This window comes from Nanorana parkeri, unplaced genomic scaffold (genome assembly GCF_000935625.1).
Source record: "Nanorana parkeri isolate BGI_ZX_2015 unplaced genomic scaffold, ASM93562v1 scaffold608, whole genome shotgun sequence".
In the NCBI taxonomy this organism is placed as follows: Eukaryota; Metazoa; Chordata; class Amphibia; order Anura; family Dicroglossidae; genus Nanorana; species Nanorana parkeri.
Window position 1 is genome coordinate 924129 of NW_017306876.1, and position 23478 is coordinate 947606.

At 41.9% G+C, this 23478-nt stretch overlaps 1 protein-coding gene across 1 annotated transcript in view; it reads right to left on the bottom strand.

Moving 5' to 3' along the window:
* CEP164 (centrosomal protein 164) overlaps positions 1–23478 on the bottom strand; it is a 77660-nt gene that overhangs the window by 53108 nt on the left and 1074 nt on the right. Inside the window, exons 2-11 of the mRNA XM_018562864.1 lie at positions 21138–21144; positions 20722–20829; positions 18139–18250; positions 13448–13655; positions 10566–10734; positions 9917–9918; positions 9308–9424; positions 5603–5680; positions 3171–3332; positions 1989–2282 (exon numbers count right to left, since the gene is read on the bottom strand). Of these exons, the coding sequence (XP_018418366.1) occupies positions 1989–2282; positions 3171–3332; positions 5603–5680; positions 9308–9424; positions 9917–9918; positions 10566–10734; positions 13448–13655; positions 18139–18250; positions 20722–20806 (1227 nt within the window). The 5' untranslated portion in view covers positions 20807–20829; positions 21138–21144. The remainder of the gene's footprint in view (positions 1–1988; positions 2283–3170; positions 3333–5602; positions 5681–9307; positions 9425–9916; positions 9919–10565; positions 10735–13447; positions 13656–18138; positions 18251–20721; positions 20830–21137; positions 21145–23478) is intronic.

Here is a 23478-nt window from a genome sequence, read left to right on the forward strand (position 1 = left end):
ATATATATATATATATATATATATATATATACATATACACACACACACAAACACATACTACACTTCAATATATACTATATACACTACAAAACATTGTTAAAAGCAGAACTCAGGACACAAACTCCTTATTAAAATAGATTCCTGAATAGCCAGAAAGGATCCTGTAAATCCTGCTTGTGTGCACCAATGCCTTAATAAGCCAGCACATTACCTTGGGAGAGTAGCACTGATATTATCACTGTGCTGGACATGGCCAGGAAGCAGAGCTATGGGTGGGACCCAGCACTCAAGAAGATTGGATAATATTTAGGGGTTGCACACATTGATCACTTTTATCACAAACTAGTGACATTTCTAACATTGAAGTGCTTTACACTAATGGTCTGGATTCTGGATGAAGAAAGTCCCGTTCAAGGCATTCTAGAAGAACAACGAGTGAAAATGGTTAACTACATCCAAAATGTCCTAAAAGACAGAAGTCATCCAAGAGAAGACTACAAAAAGCTATTACACCTCTCACTCAGAAGAACAACGAGTGAAAATGGTTAACTACATCCAAAATGTCCTAAAAGACAGAAGTCATCCAAGAGAAGACTACAAAGAGTTATTACAACTCTCACTCCTGTACCTAGGAGGTTGGTCTAAAAACGACTTCAGTTTCAGAATCCCATGGGCACTGCATCAAGCAAGGTGGATGGCAAAGGCAATATATGCACTTAAAATTGTCCTCTTCACTAAACTGTTGAATATTCCTCAACGACAATTGGAAGGAATGAAACGGGTTGCACATTTTGTCAGCCTCATATATGTTCGCTTTTGGCATGAGGCAATTGTAAGTCGATGGGCTCCAAAGAATGATTTGGATATGCTACAGCTTCTCCGCACTTACCCAGATGCAGACGTCAAAAAATGTGATCTCACAGTTGCTAAGAGACACCTTTGGTATCTGTCAGAAACAAACGTAGGATTGGCTTTTTTGGATGAACGTATTACTCAGGTTGTTAAGGAAAATAGGACTAAAAATTTAGAAACCAAAAATGCAAAGAAAAAAGGAAGTGAAACGATTAGAGGGTAAAAACATGGTTTTTGAAGGAAAAGACCTGAGCCATTTTGTTACTAATAAAACAAAGACGTTCTTTGAATTGTTTGTGATCCACGACGTGACAGAATACTGCAGTGATTCTCTAAGAAGCCATGTGAACGCTCTTAAGGTTGTCAATGATACCGCAGAAAGAGGAATTGCTCTGATAAAAAAGTATAATGAATCGGTCAGGGATGAACAACAAAAACAATTCTTGTTGAGGGTAGTCGAGCATCACAGAAAAGTCGTCACCAAGCGAACAAAACAAGGGATTGCATCGTTCAAAGTTGATTAATATAACACATGTTTTGCCTATCATATTACCTATTAATCTTAATGTATAGTTTTAATAGGATTTTAAGTTTGTGATTTTTAGTTTTCCCAATAAAAGTAATTAACATTGAAAAATCTTATTTTTTGCCTACTTTTACAAAACAGATCAAAGTGTGCAACCTCTAAATATTATCCAATCTTCTTGAAATTTAGCATATATATCTTTTACATCACTGAGACTCGGGCCGTAAGCAAAGTCTGCAAACATTTTACAGTTTATTTTTTGCCTTAGAAAATGAAACACCTTATCCTGCACGCAGCAAACTGCATGAGTTATTTCATGCTAAGATTGCTGCACACTTCTAAAATACACACAGTACAACAAAGATTCGAGATTTATTTTAAAAAAATTGTGTTTTTTTTACTACAGCTAGTAGAAAACCAACATAGCAATTACAGACTCTACAGGCTTATTCTATGCCACTAATAACAGAAAACTGGCTACTTGAATATACAGTACAGACAATGTATATTTTCAGGAGAACTAAACTAGCTACATAGTAGCATAGTAGGAACTATGGATAAGATCTATGAAAAACGAAGCTAGTGGTACAAGGATGGGAATTTTTCCTACATCTCGCTCATCTTGTTCCAGGATGCAATCTCTGGCACTAGAACCCAGCTCTCCAGCCATGGAAGATGCAGAGTTTTCAGATGCTTCTCCGTCCTTAGTCTCTCTGTCAGGGGAACCAGGCACAGGCTCTTGTTTCTGTGCAGGCATTTCAGCTGGAGAACCACCGTGCACCAGCTCACACTCTCCAGCCTGGGAAGTCTCATCAATGCCCACACTGGAGTCTTGGCCAGCTTGTGATGAAAGAGCAGCGGAAACGGAAGATGGATGCACTTTCCCACTCCCCATCAATCTCCTCTAGAGAAATTGATGATGATATTTCTCCAGGTTACAACACTACTATACAAATGCTCAGCAAGTGAAGAGATAACAAAGCTCTTAACATAACAGACAAATTTGAACACAAACATAAAATTGAGGCCTTGTTCACACTGGACGTTCTGGCATTCCTGCAGCAGGAACCTAACAATTCCTGCAGAAGGAATGCCGGCGTCCCTATTTAGATGCAGACACAGTGCCCATTCCAGTTAATGATGGGGTGACAGTATAGGATACGATTAAGTGGGGTTTGAAACAGATCACTGTCATTGGTCGCAGAATAGATGTGTCCAGCGTTAGTGATCTATTCCAAAACGCATGTAATCGTATAATATACGATTACATGAGGACCGCTGTTTACAGATGCGGTCGCAGTCACCCCTTCATTAACTTGAATTGGCACAGAGGCTGCATCGAAACATCTGGTTTTCCTGACACAGAAATCCATAGGTTCCTGCCGGAGGAACTCGCCCAGAGAGAACAAGGCCTTAAACTTCATCTTGACAGAAAGTTGACCGTTCACAGCAAACATCTGGCATTGTGATATATGAATGCTATAATGATTAGCTGCAACCAAAAAATTGCTACTGTACTCAAAGTTTGGAATTTATCTCTGATGTCTTGCTGCTCCAATAATCACGTATTATACTACTGTTAATATACTACTTAATAGAACAATGTGATGCTAATCAGTATAAATCACATTCATACAGATACCAGTCCTCCACAAGCACTAATATATGTCAAATTGGTTTAGATAAAAGACAATATGTGCTGGCATTCTAATGAACACAGAGCATCATAACACTACTGGGAAAGTCAGGGGAGTATACAAAAGCAGTGATGGTCAAAGTAAGGATCACACACATGCGGGAGGTACATGTCGTCACTACTGAGTTGTATCATGCCCAGTGGCACCTCTTTCTGGCTCTCCTCTTCATCCTCTGATTTTCCAAGGTTTTGCAGCTCTGGCTCCGTGCCCTCTTCTGTGCAGCTCAGTGCAGCAGATTCCTCTTTCTGTTCACTTTCCTGGGTAATACATAGAAACAGATCCCCCATGCCTTTTCTAAACATGCTTATTGTACAAACCAGCTACTTGCTTAATCTTCCAACTTATCTCAACTAAAGAAAAACAAAAACGTCAACTAACATTATAAAGCTTGTGTTCCAATGTGCTACAAGGTGGCTTCTACCTACATTTAAAGTTGAACTTTAGGTAAACAGCCACATACACAGATGAGATACACAAACCGGAGCCGTTTTAACTGACAAAGGATTTGTTATTCTGTCTATCCAGTCCCGAGATTTACACAGCCCTGTCTGGCAGGGTAGGAGACATAATCTTTATCTGCTGCAGCTAAGTTACTCTTACAGGTCAGGTCCCTTACCCAGCCTGTGACTGGAGAACAGGGACGTGCGGTCAGGGGAGGCAGGTGAGGCAGAGCATCACCTAGAATTATGGAGGGAAAAGCTGTCAGCTTCATGTCTGAAGCTGACAGCCTTTTCTCCATTTACATCGGCATCTAACAGGTTACACAGCAGGAAAATCCTCCCCGCTGTGTAACCTGTCACGGAGCCTTAGCAGTAAGGCGCAAGTGAGGGACAGTGAAGCTCCTCCCTGTCTCCTCCCTTCATCCTTTACACCAGCTTGGGGACGGGTTGGGGGTGGGGCTTCGTCCAGCGGGGCTTCGACCGACAAGGGGCGGGGCATCATTCGGCAGGGGCAGGGCTGGGGAATGCCTCAACCCGAGCAAGAGGTACCGCACGTCACTGCTGGAGAGTGAAAAGACATGCAGCACACTGATGAGCACATCTTTCTGCAACTTTGCACCAAGATGTACTATATGAAGAGAGCAAGCCGGAGGAGGCATTATGATGCTTTGGATAATGTTCTGCTTGGAAAGCTTGGGTCCTGCCATTCATGTGGATGTTACTTCGACACATACCACCTACCTAAAAACATTGTTGCTGCCCAAGTATACCCTTTCAGCAGGATAATGTGCACTGCCACACTGCAAAAATGGTTGAAGAATGGTTTGAAGAACATAACGAGTTTGAGGTGTTGACTTGGCCTCCAAATTCTCAGGATTTCAATGTAATCAAGCATCTGTGGGGTGTGCTGGAAAAACAAGCCCAATCCATGGATGCCCCACCTCACAATTTACAGGGCTTAAAGAATCTGCTAATGAAAGCTTGGTTCCAGATACCACTGCATACCTTCAGAGGTCTAGTAGAGCCCATGCCTCGACAGGTCAGGGCTGTTTTGGCAGCAAAAGGGGACCTACTGTCAGGGTTCTGTGCACAGGCGTCCTCACACCACATGCAGGTACCCACGCAGGATGACCAAATTAATATGCCCACACAGGATAGGGTTCTATGCACACAGTTTATTTGCTACACAACAACAAAACTACAAACCCCCTCAACCCCCCACAGGTTTAGCAGTGAAGTAATAAACCCACCGTTGGGACAAACACACACCTACAGCCAGGGGGAAGCAACAAGGAGGGGTAACAGGCCTGCAGATATATGGCAGGCCTCAGGATAAAAGAAGAGTGGTCAGGTACAAGCCGGGTCGTTAACAGGAGGGCAGCAGCACGGTACATGAACGGGATCCAAGAGAGTGGTCGGGTAACAAGCCGGGTCGGTGACAGGTCTGCAGATAGGAAGCAGGGTTCAGGTTTATGGGAATCAGTCAAGTGCAGGCGACGCAATACTGAGCCAGCTTCCTGACTGCAGGTAGGGCCTAAATACCCTCCCAGGAAGCACCAGGTGATGGGATGATCAGTCACAGCTGGGGCACACCCGCAGGTGAGTACCGGAGCTGCAGGTTCCTTACAGTCCCTGGCTGCTGGAGACACCCGCAGGCGAGCACAGGAACTGCAGGACCTGGCTCCAGCGCCACCTGGGGGTGCTCTGGATCATGACACCTACTCAATATTAGGTGGGTGGTCATAATGTTAAGGCTGATAAGTATGGTACAGGGATGACTAGCCAGACAAAATAAATCTGTATTATGCCCAATAAGGATCCTTGTTAGACATACTCGTAATAACTTAAAGAAGACTGTAAACCCCTATGGAAAGAACGCTAGTCTATGGGTAACCATTTGTGTGTTAACACTGGTGTTCGGAATACTAAGAATTATATGGAAAAAAATATATCTCCATGGCCTTCTTTATGAGACACTTACTTTACTTACATGGTCCGAACAAAGACACTAAGATTAGTCATAATACTATGTTCCAAAAGCTATAAGTAAGGGCCATATTAAAACAAGACGAAAAACATTTTCTTACCTCATATTCAAAGCCGCCTCCCAGAGATCCGATGTCCATATGCAAGTTTTTAAGAAGACGAGCAGACCCCCGTGGGCTCTACAGGGGAAGAAAAAAAAATGGTAATGTAGTTGTTGGTACCAACACAGAATTCCTCAAAAAGGCCCGCTATAGATAGCTATGGCCAAAAGTCAGAAGCCAGATGTTTTGCAAGATACAAAATACCACATTACAAATCATATGTGTTTGACACTATCTGCCCAATCAGCCGCAAAAAACCGAGGTCCATAAAAATCCAACTTTATTGTTGTAAATTCCATGCAAAGTTCAAAATACAAGGTATACTCCACCATAGTATCTCTCCCACTCCAGGCCCTCTCATGCGTTTCACCACCTGGGCTTAATCATACGTTATGATTAAGCCCAGGTGGTGAAACATGTGAGAGATACTATGGTGGAGTATACCTTGCATTTTGAACTTTGCATGGAATTTACAACAATGAAGTTGGATTTTTATGGACCTCGGGTTCGTGCGGCTGATTGGAGAGATATTGTTTGACAAGTGGGAGCACACTGCAGCCTGCACCCAATGTCTGTATTGATCTGCAGTCTGGTTGAATTGGAGTGGTGAGTCTTTTGCTTTTATGTATTTTGCCCTACTTGCTTTCCACCTTAGCAGCAAAATCTACATTGATGCATCTTATGAAACTGGTCAAATTTTGTCCACTGCAGTCTACTGTGGCATTCTACTATATCTGTACATCACTTTATCCTAGTGTTGCAGGTTGTACCCACATACAAGGTAGTCCATTCTACCCTTAGTTTTACCTCTCTCTTTATCCTAGTGTTCCAGGTTGTACCCACATACAAGTTAGTCCATTCTACCCTTAGTTGTACCTCTCTCTTTATCCTAGTGTTCCAGGTTGTACCCACATACAGGTTAGTCCATTCTACCCTTAGTTGTACCTCTCTCTTTATCCTAGTGTTGCAGGTTGTACCCACATACAGGTTAGTCCATTCTACCCTTAGTTGTACCTCTCTCTTTATCCTAGTATTCCAGATGGTGCCTACCTATAATTTAGCAAATTAACCTATGATATTGTGCAACATGTGCAATAGGCTGCATGCACCCCCCTTCAATAATGCTTCTCACCTGCAGCCTACTCAGTAGCTTGCACCCATTGAAATAGACACAACTTTTACTATTCTACTCACACTGTATGATCATAAGCTACCACACTTTACCAAAAACTGTATACAGTGCCACATGATGCTTAAGACACTGAAAAATAAATTCTGGTATCACACTTTGTCACAAGTGACATCTAGAGTTTTGATCTAGCATTACACCATCTATTAGATCCATTCATTTTTGCAACCATATCAGTTTTTTGGGGTTTTTTTTTAACAAATCACACTGTAGTAAACTGTTTAGATTTTGTTTAATTTAGGTGAATTATGTAGTTTATTAAATACTACAAGTTTGTATTGATTGTTTTTTAAAGCTGGAGTTCAATTTGCTTATATTTTGCCTTCCCTGGTTGCTCCTTTCCCTCTTCATCAACATTCTAATACATTTATTAAATAAAATCTTTCTTTTTGTTTCCATTACATACATTATTTTAGACCCAGTGATAACATCATTAGGTCTTTGTGCTATGCAATGTAGGCAGATCATGGATGGTGGGAGGGGCTGGCAGGGTGCTGTACATAGCTTCCTAAAAACTTTACAACATCCTGCTTCAGTACTTCTCTCAAGAGTACTCAGCCCAAATTCAAGCAGTGGGTTGGCTCTTGGGAAGAAACTTATTCTATTGTAAAATCACTATCAGCACAGGAAGCAGTCCATATGTGATCAGTTGATTACAACTGATATATAAAAGGGAAAGTAGGGATGCACCGATACCAGTTTTTCTGTATCAAGTACTGATATTTTGCTTTCGGTACTTGCCGATACCTAGTACCGATACCGGTGCTTCCGCTGGCATGGAGCCGGCTTCCCAGGCAATCAGGAAGCTGGGTGGCATGTAATGTCATGCTGCCCAGCTTCCCGATTGCCCGGGAAGCCAGCACCTTATTGTTTGGCCGGCTCGATTGTGATTGGCCAGGAACCTGCAATTGTGATTCCCAGCCAAACACCACAGAGCCGGCTTCTGGGCCAATCAGGAAGCTGGGCGGCATGTAATGAGCTGCCTCCCTGATTCGCTGGAAAGCTGGCTTCCCAGCCAATCTGCATTGATCTGGCTGTTCGGCCGGCTCGATGCAAATTGGCCAGGCACACCGGCTTCCCAGCCAATCAGCATGGAGAGGGCTTTCTGGCCAATCAGGAAGCAGGGAGGCGGGTTATTACTCGCCACTCGGCTTTCTATTTGCCCAGGAGACCCACTCCCTGTTCCCCTACAGCACTGCCAGTCAGAGGAAATTTTCCTCTGACCGGAAGTTCCGGTATCGGGGAAGGTATCGGAGCATTTGTGCAAGTACTACGAGTACTCAACCAAATACTCTGTATCGGCACCGATACCGATACTAGTATCGATGCATCCCTAAGGGAAAAGTATATTATATTTTCAGCGAGCACATATTTTGAGTTGTCATTGCAGTTTTATACTTCAAAAAATAGAGAAACATCAGAGTCTACCTACCTGGAAGCTATGTTCCATCCAGCACTAAGAGGGAAGGAAGAAAACACCATACAGAAACCTGGTTTTTGCTCCTCTTGTCTCTAATGTTTAGGCTGTACTGCAGAGTATTGGTCATTGTATTTACAACTGCCAATGCAGCATGACTTTACTGGATAATCAGGACGAATGGAGAGATGAGACAAGAATGCCCCAAAAAAACGTAGGTGCGAGACAGCAGAGGTGCCCAGATGGAAGAAATGAAATGATCGTGTTTCTTTCATTTCTTCACACACGCCAGGAGACCCTACCACTCTACTTAAAGTTTCTCATCACACCCTCCTGAAGAAGTGGCCATCTTAGAGCCTCGAAACGCATTGTGATAGTTATATGTGTGTTTCATGGAATAAAAGTCTAATTTGAAGAAACATGATCATTTAATTTCTTCCATCTGGGCACCTCTGCTGTCTTGCACCTACGTGTTTTTTTTGTACATTCTTGTCTCACCTCTTTAGTACAAATCGGGTCCCTCTAGCTGCCGAGCTTTGGATTATCCGAACTAAACCCCGACGAGCATCGAAAGGGACCATCCTGCATGGTGACAGAAATATTGCCTCTGCGCCTTTTTTGCACCTCAGGTTGCCCGATATACACAAGGGGATTTCTCGCAACCTATGGAAGTATCACGCTCCTGGTGATACGTATTACGTATCTATGGCTTTGCACGATAAAATACTACACTTAGTCGGATCTCTCCTCCTCCTCCTCAATTTTGTTTCTTCTACTGTTTGGAGTTGTCTCTCTTTCAATCAAGACAAATGACTATTCATATTTTCAAGTGGAGTGCATATAACACATTGCACTGCAATTTTACTGGTGAGCCTGTCACAATCATTCTTCCGAAGTAACTATTTATTTATGAATTCAGCCACATTTTCTATGCACCACTGTGACCAGGATACCGTGATTTATCCATATCTGATCAAACATTTTTATAATGATTATATATAATTATAAACAACACAAAAATCCTTTATTAGTGTATCATTTAATAAAACTGAACACACAATGAGCTTCGATTTAGTCAAGCCCATTGGCTTATGCTCACCTGATCTTCACTTTCTTGATCACCATTTTCATCCTCCTCTGCCAAACCAGGTAGAGTGAGACTCACTCTTTCCTCTGAGTGTCTTCCTGTGGCTGTCTTGATGTACGATGCTGTTTTCTAGTGGTATGTAAAAAAAGATGAGTAATAAAAATAATGACTATAATAATAATTTAATAATAATAAAAGCAAAGCACTTTTTTCCTTTAAGAAAGAGTACAAAGACTGTACAGAATTTTGTAGATTTACATAAATGAATAATAATTTCACTTTTAGAAAAGCTGGCATTTACAGACCAACTTTATTGGTTACATAATTAAGCCTGCAGCCTATTTTATCTTTGCCCACTTATAATTAAATAAGCAATTTTAGATATGAGATAGCTGTTAAATGTAGATGCTATTGTTATTATTATGCAATTTATGGAATTGCATGTAATGAAACGAATAAAAATGTATTCTTGAAAAAAAATAAAAAATTAAGCCTGCAGCCTTGCTATGGAGATCTTTACTATGCGGCCCTACCTGGCATCACACATCCAGTGCATGAAAACAATCTTGCTTGGGCCATCCACCTACTGCACCCCAATTCCTCCCTATGCCAGGGAGGTACTCCTACAGATGGTATGGATGGCAGGGCATCTTGTGATGTTTGTTCTTGGGCAGGAAGTTTACTTTTAAAAGTTTAATTTTGAGTAAAGGTTTACAATAAAGAAACAAAAAAGGGGCCAGACTCTCACCCAACAATAAAAAACGAGCAGGAGATCAAATATTGGTCCGCTCAACCAACACTGCATAAAATCCTCCTGAAGATCCCATTAGCTTCCTTCATTAGCAGGTCCTGCAGATAAATGGGGTTCCCTTTACATATTAGGCAGAGTCATTGGTGAGGGAACTTACATAAAGCAAAATGTGTAAGAAACAATACAAGGTTTCTTTTCTTTGTCTCTATTTTAAACATAATTATTTAGCTCTGATATTCACAGTTTGTTTTGTAAAAGGAAATAGTCAGCAGATTGCATACTGGATTTCCAGATTAATTCAAAATGCAAACTGTGTATAAAAGGCAAATGTTCTATACTGCAGAAGAGAATATACAGAAAAACAAATGCATCTAAAAGAATGTATAGCAATATTGACAAAAAAAGAAACATATGTCGTAAGTATGGACTTAGTCCATAATTACAACATTCCACCATAAGCTTAATAATGTAGCAAAGGATGGGACAAGTCACCACTTGTATAAATAGTTCTGTTGTTACTTACACCAGATGTTCCACCCAAAAGATTGTCAAATTCGCCAGAGCTTCCTGTACTGCTGCCCTGAGATCCTCGCATAACTCCAGAGCTTCCAGTAGAATCACCCAGTGCCCGCAGAGGAGCTAGACCTCCTATTGGTCCCTGCACAGGCCCAAGTGGAGATCCGAGAGACTGTCATGAAAAAAAAACATACAATTCATTACTGGTAAGAAACAAACGGTATGTAAAAATTACAAAATATAATGTGTCCATATTTTGCAATTTTTCATACCATTTTTTTCTTGTCAGAATATATGGTGTGTGTGTCATATATTAATACACACAAACACATAGTGACCCTAACATGTCTCTAAGTGCATAGGTAGATTAAGTAGTGGTTGGGAGACCTGGCTTGTATCTTATGCCACTGATGCAGGCCCAGGCTTCATTAAATGCACAAAGCAAGAAAAATATTGGCTGGTTTGATTTTACTTGCTGAATACTTACTTTGGATATGGAACTAAAACCAGAGACAGTAGTAAAACCAGAGACAGCCAGACAACTACCGTTTTCAGGAGGAGGTGAACAATGGCAACAATCATGTTTCGCCTATGACAGGTTCGTTTAATCAGCTTCTTAACTTTTAAAAAAATGTTGGGGAGGTGGACATGTGTTTCAGGAGTGCTGTTTAGAAAGGGCACTCCAGAAATAAGGCACAGGTAGCCAATGCGCCCCTACATGTCTGTGTTCAAAATGCTTTTAGGAGAAATGGACACTAGGCAAACAAATTAAAAGTCCGTTGCTTTATGAAGAAAATCCTATTTTCTCTATCATCCATTGAGGGACACAGCTCTGAAGAATTCTGAGACATATGGAAGTTCAAAAGCAGTCCAAACAGAGGGGCGGGCACCACCACAACTAAAGCATTAGCTCGACAAAAAATTAACTGTCAAAAGTACACTTAAAGTGACACCAAACTATCTTAAATCTTAACTTAAATCTTAAAAATGCATTCAAGTACGTAAGTTAACAAAAATGTAGCTTATTTGTGCATCACTAGGCTGTAGATCCTCAAATCTCTGAATTCGTTCTGATATTGTCCTTCCTTCCGAAGGGCGACTACTTTTGTTATGGTTCCCGTGTGTGTTGTAAAGTAGCCAACACTCCAAGCTCATTCCCATGATAGACTACAATCTCACGTTTAGTTGATTTGATTTGTATTCAAAAGGAGAACTAACAGGAGGAGCTACACAAGTAACTCCCTAATTAAAAGGATCAGTTAAGCAATTAGAAGCAAGAGGATGTAGTAGAAAAAGGACCGACAAGGCAGATGTCTGACCCTTCATGGTACTTAGAGCTAAACACTGATCTACACGAAGTTGAAAAGATAAAATAAACTAAAATAATAAAGCAGAAGAGAAGGAGACATCTATTCTCCTTAGGACACTAAGCGAAACTGGCGGTTGTGAGGTGGGAGTGGTTATGTCCCTAAAGTGACAGGCTTTTAATTTGTTTGCCTAGTGTCCATTATTTCTCCTAGAGGAAGCAGCATAACCGTACGTCTCAGAATTCTTCAAAACTGTGTCCCTCAATGGACAATATACTGTTTATTTCTTCCATCAATGATCAGATGTGGTACTACAGCTCTCTTCCAACTGTATCATATCACTTTACATTGACATACATTCACGTATCTGCCATTTCTCCGGTAGAGTAGGGACTGGACAGAGAGGGATCACTTTGAAGTTAGCAGTTAGCCAGCTTGAAAAGAAAATGCATTGCAAAATATGCAAACCAATATTGCCTGTTGTTAATGCAAAACAGTTTGCTAAAAGTGTGACGTGTGTGTACTGAAGTGTAAAAACAAAATTCATTGAGGATATCAGCAAACAGAATACATGGAGAAGAAGAAGGAGCTACAGTAGGGGACAATTCAGGATAAGAGCAAAGCAGTACAAAGTGGGAATCTGGCTGATGAAAGGAAGCATAAAACACAAAGGAGGAGAGCAGAGGGACACATACACCCGGATAGTGTAAGCCTGGAGGTGTACAAGTGTCTTCCAGCAACACTGACATGTTAGTGTCCTTTTCACTTCATATTATTAATGGCCAGCAATGTGTGTCCTTGCTCAAGATGAGCAAATAATAAGAAATTTGTTCTGCAGGTGATGTGGCAATCTAGATCTTATTATTCACTTAGCCATCTCAGGTAAAGGGGCCCAATAGGAAGTCCAAGCTCAGAGAGAGTTTCAGCTCCCCATTCCTGGCTAGATCCTAACTAAGATCCTGCTTTTATTGCTGCAGAGGTTTAAGTAGGAATCATGTCTCATCTGACACTTTCAAAATGGGATAGCACCTAATAAGGAGGTATAGTTCTACTTTAGTAGGCTACTAACATCAAAGAGGGTGGAGAATCTCATTCCATAACCATTGTGACCTCAGAAGTGGGATCCAAATTGCAAATGGTTACCTAAAGTGTAAAGTGGAATTTCATGCTTCCTTTGAGAACCTGTTTTCCCTAAAAGTGACCTGGCAAGTGGTTCTTAGGACAAGTGTGGCCAGTCCAGCTTGATGGCACTGGAGCCCACTCAACAGGTGGGTTTAGGGCAGTTGCTATTTTTACAAAACATCTGTGGCATAAAATGAAATCGATAACAAAAAAAAAAACAAACCCAGCATCATTTTGCTGGTATTTCAGTTACATCTGTCACCAATTAAACCTCAAAAATGATACTGCAGATTTGTGTGGTTACTGCAAGTTTATAACATATGGCGGCCCTCTACAGCCTCTTGTGGAGCTGTAACTTTAGGATTACCTCATGTATTCAGCCTGGAAACAGACAGCTCCTTATTAGAATTTGGCTTGTATGCCTTATACAAGTAACTGTGCCAGTCCATGGCTTACCAATACGGGTTTGGGAATATCCTTTGGTTTCTTATCTTTTTTCTTTTCTTTTTTTTTCTTTTTCTCCCTCTTCTTTCCCGCACCTTGACCCTGCAGCTTGTCACGCTCCTGTATAACAAGTTCTCTATAATGCTCATCTATGGGATGGTCCCATGTGGACTGGCCAGTTGCAAAGTTGAAGTAATAGATATCGCCTGTAACATCCTGGCTGAAAGAAGTAGGAATGCTAGATTAGTATAAACATATGAGTTCATGTAAAACAATAAATAATAGTAAAAGGTAAATAAAAATAAGCATTAAGACCTTTATTAATGAACGCATCACAGCTAGTCTAGAATCCAGAGTTGCGCGTTTTGAACAAACGTGGCACCCATGGATCCACTACCTACAGTTGCATTCATTTGATGGTAGCCTTCTCAGGCTTTAGCCCCTCCTCTTTTCTTCATCCTTCTTGGTCTCTTTACCCTTTCCTGCTCTCTTCTCCTCCTCTCTCTCTTTTACCATTTCCTTACAGTTGCCCCCCCCCCCGCCCCCTCCCCCTTGAGCTTAATTTACATTATTTGTAGATGTTCTTTATGTCAAGCATCAACATGTGGGATTGTCACGGAAACAACGACTTTACAGAGAGTTGCCCCTTCCATAGGGCCTGTTGCCCTACTATGGTCTCCACACCTCTACATATCCCGCATGACGACCTGGCACTTCCAGGAGTGACGATTCACATCATCTGTATGTAATCACTTGCACATTACATCTATGTGCTATACTACCCATGCGCTAGTGATATTGTATGTAACATCCACTACCATACTGCTTGCTAAGCTCTTTTGTTGATGCTCTTCCATAAGTGTTTTATACACTTATATACAAAAACTTTTGATTCTAAAAAAAGATAGGCATTAATAGGAACAAAAAAAATCCACCTGCAGAAAAGGCAATATGTAAAGTAACATCAGATGTCATATCTTGTTAGATTTCCAAGGTACGAGATCATTTTCTCAGTTACTATACTGGTGCTTACAGATTCAGCTGTGCATATGGGTGAAAGTGAAGTGAAATTCTACATTCAGTACATCACATTCAAAGCTTTGGTTTTGCTTTAGCTAACACAGATAGTTTGATTGCTCCAATAAAAGACAGTTTAAACAAAACACAGTTCAACATTTTTGTACATTTTCTTTTTGATACCAACAAATCCCAACCTAAAGTTTCACTCACGGTGTGGCTGATGAAGTAATGGCACTGTACATATAAGATAGATTCTTTTTTTGTCTTCTTGACTAGGTGGCTTTTAGTTACCAGACTGAGAACGTCACATATTTTTCATGTTATTAAGCCATTTTTTTTATATTTGGAGACTCTTTAACCTCTTGCCGTCCGCCCGTTAAGAAAAAACGGACGGACGGCAGACTCGCATCAGCGGGTTGCCGTCTCCAGGCGGCATTTTTTTCCTGCTCGCGCGCTAGCACGGGCAGGAAAGACCCGCTCGTTACTACAGCCGTTAACAGCTCTTTCACATACAAACGATCGGCGGCTCTATAGCCGCCAATCGGTTGTATGGCGTGAATTTCGGAGCACCCCCCCCCAATCGCGAGTGCCGCCATCTCCCCCCTCCTGACCCCTCACCTTTAATCCCGGGATCCGCTAGCCCATCTGCGGCCTGGGACTGGCTCGGGAGGGCGTCAGGAGGAGGAGGGAGGGAGATCAGCTCCTTGCTGATCTCCCTCTGTATTGTGAATGCAGAAGTGATGTGTATTACATCACTTCCGCATTCACCTGTCAGTCATCTGGCTCCTACTGCCAGAGAGAAGAAGCTGATGAAGCAAATCTGTGCTTCATCAGCTTCTTTTGGGGTCTCCAGGTGACATTAGGGGTCTAGAGACCCCTAATGTCTCCATAAAGAGGACCTGTCAGTGTACCTGTGCTATTATATAGGGGGATGGTATCCCCCTATGTAATAGCAATAACAATAAGTGTAAAAAAAAAGTCTATATAAATAAAAAAAGTAAAAAAAAATAAGTCACAAACAAAAAAAGTTAAAAAAAATAAAAGTCACAAATAAAAAAAGTAACCCCCCCCAATGTTTAAGTTCCCCCCCCCTTCGTTTACGCACATATAAACGTAAATATGCGTCAAATGCGCCAGCGCGCGAAAATGACAATTGCGCTACACATGTTACATATTGAAGCGACCGTCGCTGTGAGAGCAATTATTTTAGGGCCATCAATCACTGATAAGACTAAGGCCTGGTTCACACCTGGGCGTAGTGCATATGCGCGTCTGTGGCGCGGTTGTCGCGCAATTTTTTTACCGCGATTCGCGGTAAAAAATCTCGCGACAAACGCGTGTTTCCGAGGGTTACTTGGCTGTATCCCAATGGAAACGCGCAACAAAAACGGCCCAAAGTAGTACATGTACCTTTTCAGGGGTGGGCCGTTTTGTAGCGCGTAATGATGGGCTGAAATACGCCAAGGTGTGAACCAGACCCATTGAATACATTGGGATTTAGATGTTTGAGCGTTTTGTACAGCGTTCGTCGAGCGTAGAACGCGCAGGTTTAAGCTTGTAAGCTGTACCCAATACCTGATTAAAATGGAGCAAAAGGGGAAATAATCCCTAAACCTCCACAATTTAGTGCCCCTCGCCATCAGCTCATTGGTGGATCAGTTCCCACTCCTTCACCATCAGATCCAGCAACCAACACTGTAGTCCTAAAGTACCACTCTGCTCTACACTTCTACAGTGAGCAAATAAAAGAGCAGTCTACTCACCAAGCATTGTTTTAGGGCAGTCACCCCAAAGTTTCTTCCCACGCCGGGGCTGGGTCCGGCAAAACCACTGGGCTCTGCCTGTTTTTTGTTAATTAGTTCTTTATAGCTTTTTCACAACAGTACATGGTAAAATATGTATGAAGGACACAAAGTATCCAACATGTAAGCAATGCATGCAATCTCAAGTAACAGGAGATACAAAGCACCCAGGGTATAACAAATACAGCACTGTGGGTATGAAAGGCAGTTAAACTAGAGACTGCAATGCTCTCTGTAACAGAAAACCCCTAAAACTAAGATAGGCTAGACACGACCTGAGAGGTAAGTATGTGCCATCATAGACCATAGCCAATGCTTTCTGGGGCTCATTGTCACAACATGTATACAACAATATGTATACAACAATATGTATGTATGTATGTATGTATGTATACTGCTCCTGGGTTGTGCTGTTATTAAGACCAATAAATATAAAGAACATGGTCACTAAAGTTCTATTATACATGAAAATTGTGAACTACTTTAAATGTATGCTAATTATAAAAAGGAAAAAGCTGCCTCTTTGTCTCTACTGCCTAAAGAAACAAGCTGTCTGCCTAACAGTAATTCTAGGCTTTGTGGCATTGCGTGGCAATACCACGGTGTTAGTGGCCTAAAAGTCACCCAGGATTCTCAGCCAGAGGGGCTGAGTGGCTCCAGGAAGCAATTGCTTGTACCAGGAAAGAGCTGGCTTCTCAGTCCTTTCCAGGTTTTCTGGATCATAGTTGGGATCCTGGAGCCAGGAGATTTCTTAGAGCTCTGCGTGGGATGAAATCTCCATTCCTGGGTCTATGCTTTAGTGGCAGCCAGCACCTGATTGTGCACCTGTGTGCATCCCTCATGAGGAGGGAGCTGGAGTGTGTTCAGGGCTCCAGCTGGGAAGAGGAACAGAGGTGTTCAGGAGTCAGGAGGACTCCACCCAGACGTCAGAGGGGAGCCAGGTGGCTGTGTGTGCTGGAGGCACCTAGAAGACAGCCGAGGAGACAGAGAGCCAGTGGCACATGAGGGATGTGTTTTAAGAGTGCCACGAGAGGTAATACCTTATTGTCCAGGGACTGGGACACAAGGAGTATGTGCAACAACCTGGGGTGGTGAGATTGTCAAACCTTCAGTTTTGCTGAAATACAAGCAGACCTTGTATTATCGTTGAAGCTTTGTTTTCTGTTGCTGAATTAAATAAATGATTGTCCTGTTTATGTTTAAAACGGCTTCAAGACTGTTCCTTAAGTGCTCACCATTTGTGCTAACCACCCCAATGTCACAGCTTGCATACACGAATTCATTTAGTTACAATCAGTGCTAACAGATTTCTACAAATATAAAAGATTTTGAACAATGCCTGGGAAACACTTTCCAAAGCACAAATGACTACTAAAAACAACTGGAGTAGGCCAACACGTACTGCCATCATATTTATCATAAACATACAACAATACCAACTGTTATCTTTTCCTGATCTGTTGACTAGAAGTTTATTATAGAAGCTTGGCTAGAAGTGGTTGAAATTGCAATTAGGTTAAGCTAATATTAGTCATTAAAACGTTTAACTGAACTCAAAATAGATTTACCAGATCAACAGGATTGTACATTATGGATAGAACTCTGCAGTTACAGATGGAGCAATCACACATTTGTTTCACCAGATGTAGGCTTGGGTTTATCCAAATTATGTATTATGAGGAGCATTCAGACTTCACAAGAAACCCCTCAAGTTTAGGAGTACACTATATAAAACAAACAGATCATGAACCTCAGTGTGCAACAAACAAACTTCATACGGAATACCAAAATCAGCATCAATGTGACAAAGGAGCAGGGGGAACCTTTTTGCTACTGTAATGACAATCATATTAACTTGGAATTTTGTAGATGTTTGCTTACCAAGGCTTCCAGTCTGGTGGTAAGGGAGCAACAATGCCCTCCCGAGCCAACCACATAAGCTCAGTTTCTGTGTCTGGATTGATCCCAATCATTCTCGCATATTCTTGAATTTCTGAAGAATACAACAAAAGAAGACTTTAGTACAGTATTGTACTGTGGAGGAAAATGTCATTAACAATTACACTGATATTACTTATCCTGCATAAAACAATTCTAAAATACGAAACAGGTAGCTGTAATTGTGAAAAATTTAGACAGGGCAGAATTTACTTGAGAAAAGATTTCTTACTAGGAGGGAAGACATTAAACCCTGCCCATGCAATGCCCCTCACAATTAAGATGGTACCAGATAAGATGTGCATACAAAGGTTTGCCCAGTACCAGGCTTCACAGAGGAAATGATGTGAGTACTTTTGTGGAATGCAAGGTTTAAATGATCATGAAACCCCAAAACAAAACAAAAAACTTAATATACTGCAGCTTACCAGATTTTTCAGGCGAAGAACATTTTCAGCAATTACAGAATAATACATGTTGGTCTTGCCAGAAATGCAGAATTCTTGTCACTTTTTGTAAGCTGCACTTAAAGCAAAACAATCTTATCTTTGTACTGTAAACCAGTAATGCGAACATCCTCCTTGTAATGGAGGTGAACAAGGACAGACATGTTTGAAGAACAGCCTTAGAGGCAACTACGCTATCTCCTTAAATACAGTACAATGAGTGACGGTAGTCACCCTAGATCAGGAAGCGTTGTTATGCGCAGGATCACCAGGGGACAATAAGGGAAAAAAGCCTCAAAACTAATGCAGCCACCACATCTAAGGACTGTAGGCTGCACTATAATAAATGTTTGGATTCACTTGGAGATGCTTTATCATTGGGGAACCACCGGCCGATACCGAGTATTGCTCCTGATGCTTATCCTGACACTTGAACTTCTGGTATCAGGAAGCTGGGCGGCAAGTCATTACATTCCGCCCAGCTTCATGATTGGCTGGGAAATCTGGTGACGAGGAAGCATGGAGCCGGCTTCGCGGCCAATCAGGAAGCCGGGTGGCATGTAATGACTCGCCACCCAGCTTCCTGATTGGCCAGAAAGCCGGCTCCGTGCTTCCTCATTACCTGGCAATGGGTTAGCAAGGAGACAGCTTCCTGGCTAATCGGAAACCCTGGCGGGAAGTCATTACACGCCGCCCGGCTTTCTGGCTAATTGGGAAGCCTGGCGGGAAGTCATTACACGCCACCTGGCTTCCTTAATGGGATTTTCAGTATCGTTATCGGCAAGTACCAAAAAAATAAAATATCGGTACTGGTACCAAAAACCGGTATCGGTGCATCTCTACTTTATCATAAGGTCATCAATATGGCAAAAGCCAGCCGGGAACTGCAAAGCTCTAATCTAATAAGATTTTTTTTTTAAATACCATCTTTTATTTAAATTACACAAATGGAGTTTTACAAACAAAGTTATTTTCAGAATAAAACTGCATGCACAATTATTTGTAATCGTACGGCTTCGTGGTACCGTGCGTTCCAGTGCGGGCAATCACACTGTGGGTGGGAGGTGCGTTTGGGGTACCATTAAAATTAATGGCACCACATTACACATTCCGCAGCAGAATTTGTCAGGCCAAAACGAAAAAAAAAAAATTCATAAAATTACTTTCCAAAAATTCTTTAAAAAAGTTACGTATCATATTAGACATTTTAAATTAGTTTCATGGATTTAAAATACAGTAAACTCCACATTATCCGGCATTCAAGCAACCAGAAATCCAGAAATGAAAAAAAGGACCAAGGACCAATATGTCCTCTTTTTTTTTTGCAAGTTGCTTGATAGACATGTGCACAATAAAAAAAATGTTGTTCGCAAATAATCTAGAGATGCTTTTTTGGTCCAGGAACAAACTGTTCTGGTCTAGATATGATCCGGACATGGTGTGAACAAGCCCTGAAGCTTGGCGACATCAACTGCACCTCCCGGACATAATAGAAACCAGAGCTACATTTTTTTTTTACATTTTGTAAAATGTTAAATGTCATGCTTTTTTAAGCTATCTGCTGCCAGAGGGCTGTCAGTAAAGTAGACCATTCATTTCACAATAGGTTCACTTTATTATTTTAAATGGTAAATGAGTTTGAAGTATCTAAAGAAGACTTGGGATCAGCCTCATGTTAACCCCTGTACAGAAGTGCTCAGACTGGAAGGAGGAGCAGAATTAGGAGCCAATCAGGTGGGTTGCATGCGGATTAGCTCAATCAAAAACATGCTGGAAAGAGAAGATAGCCAATTGAGTAACTGGATGAGCTGCTGCTACTGTTCCTTGATTGTCCAATCACGGGCTGGGGGGCGGGGAGGTGATCTAGCTTTATTGCTTAACTGCAGTAGAGAAAAGCCTGGTCATCAACCTGGCAGTGCTGTCTGGCAGGGTTTTGTAGATGTCAGGTCTGAATTGACAAGAATACAAAAACTTTGCAAATAAAACCGCTCCCATATACGTCTTTTATCTATAATTAGCTGTGTGTCTGGACTTCATCTAATACACCTTACAAATACATATACTGTAAATTATAAACTACCGTGCTCTTGAGGTAAGTAGTTTTCATCATGATCCTCCTCTAGGATCAACTGGTCCCCCATCCGGCCACTGGGCACAGCCAACATTTTGTGGGATGAGAAACCGAAACCTGAAAGAGAACAATTTTAAGAGCAACATATAAAATAAATCAGAGCATAACCTACCATGATTTATATACTTTATAGCCCACCCTGGACTCCCTGGCCTCTTTACCAACTCATTATTCAATCAAAACATAACTTTCCTTTATATTAAACTCTTCTTATTTATCTGTATGCAAGTACACGGTATGAGAAAACGCTTGTATCCACATGCTAGAGGGAGACATTTGTACAGTGGCGTAACCAGAGTTCTGGGCGCCCGGGGCAGAAATTCTTTTTCGCCCCCACCTTATATAAACAACCACTGGAACTGTACCCTGCACCTCCCCCCCACACACACGTTTTTATTTTAATTTTTCAAATTTTAATACTTTATTTTGTTAGAAACTTTTTCATTTTTTTAAATTAATTTTTATTTATTGATTAATTTTTTATTAAATATTTTTATTTTTTACTTTACTTTTAGGGGCTTCGGGGAAATATTGGGGGTCTAAACAGACCCCTGATATTTCCCTTTAAAAATAGAAAAAGAGATTGAGGACACAGAGTCCTCAATCTCTTTTTCTGTGTCCCCTGTTATCAATGAACAGGAATCCTTTATGAGTGTTCCTGTTCATTGATAACATGGTATGTTTACTATAACTACAATTATGAATGAACAGGAGGAGATGTAGATCACTCCCATTCATTCATAATTGAGGATATAGTATACATACCAGGTCCTCAATTATGTACAAACACTCAGCGATCACTGATCGCTGAGTGCTTGTACCCGTTCTCCTCTCTGACACACACTGTCATAGGAGGCTGCAAGAGGAGAGCCCAGCCTCCTGTGACAGCGCTGGCTGTCTCCGCCCCCACACCGCTCTGCTGCACTGTGATAGGCGGCCGAGCGGTGTGGGAGGAAAGACACCGGCCGCTCACAGCGCTCGTCCCGCAGCGCTCGGCCGGCTGTCATTTTCTCTCTGATTCCTTTCATCCCTGCTGGGCACTGCTCTGTGTCCCAGCGGGGATGAAAGGAATCACGGCCGCGCCGACAAAACGGCAGGAAAATGTCACTTTCGGCATTTAGCCGAAAGTGCCATTTTCGGCCGGCGCTCCCCCTTCACTTTTCGCCCGGGGCCCGCGCCCCTGCTGCCCCCCCCGGTTGTTACGCCACTGCATTTGTATCCACATGCTAGAGGGAGATTATTAAAAGAAAGTTTCTGCTAGTATGATAGAGGTATGTAAAAGTGCTCACAGATGACTAATGTGTAAGATGTATTGGTTTAGAGAAGGGGTAGCCAAACCTAGGTCCTCCAGATGTGGTGAAACTACAAATCCCATAAGGCATTGCAAAACAGTCACAAGTATTACTTCTAGAGGCAGATGCATGATGGGATTTGCAGTTTCACCACTGCTGGAGGGCCAACATTTGACTACCCCGGTATAGAGATTTCAATCTTTAATGAATAAAAAAGAAATACTTTAAAGAGAACTTTAGTGAACTGTGCTTTTCTACTACAGAGCAAACACAGGTACGCCTAATTGCATGCTCTCCTCTTTTTATGCTTACCTTCCCTTCACTCCCCAACTGACCCATTCACCCACTAGAGCAAAGTGACAATCCCTGTGTTAGTTAGACGTCAATGCAGTCAGAGCTTCAGCAGGGTTAAAGGAGAATTATGAGGTGGGTGATTTTCACTCACCTCATAGTTCTAGCCGACCTGTGACAATGAAACTGTCACAGGTCGGCTCAGTAGATCGGGAAGTGAGCGAGCATATACCGGCGCTCGCTCACTTCTCGATCCTGTCACTGCAGAGAGCCGTGACAGGTGAGGGACTGGATTCCCCCCTCCCCTGTCCGATCCTCCAGCGCTGACTGGCGGAACGGACGGGGGAGGGGGCGGGTACAGCTGGCTCTGCCTCTAGATAGGCAGAGCCAGCTGTCACTCACGCAGCTGGGCGGATCCAGACATAATTGTCGGGATCGGTTTCAGCTGCGGCGTCTCTGTATACCGCGAGCTGTAGCTATGTGCAAATCTGTTTAGACGCTCCTTTTAACATGTATTGACCCGAGCTTGCGCTATTTTTTCAATTGTGCGTGTTTTGAGAAAGTTTGCAACTGTTTACATCTGCACTTTACAATCGCTACTTAAGACGTCCCCCATGACCACTTCTTCAAGAAAAAACAGTTAGGCTTTTTGCCTGGAGTTGCAAGTCTTCTTTCCTGGAGTCTATTTAATCTCATTTATGAACATTACACTAGGAACATAAATCTGGCGCAAATATATCCCATGTGACCACACTCAAAACTGCTATGATAAATTCCCTCCTCTGTGTATTATGTACTCCTGAGCCCTGCACTCTCTGGAATACCCACTCCTGTCCCCCGCACTATACACAATCTGTCTTGAACAGACAAATAACGCTGCAATGCAAACCCTGAAGTCTCTGTAGGTAACCAACAAAGCTCAGGAAAACTATTCTCATGTATGAAATGTTTATTTGTGAAATAAGGATTGTAGATAATAGTGAGAACAGATATAAACATCAACTTAAAGCTATACATGTTTATTATTAAGTGTTTATTTATAAAATAAAAAACATTTTTATTGAGAGTAAAAAAACAAAATGTAAAAGAACAGATGACAGGGAGCAGGTCGGCTTGTGATGGG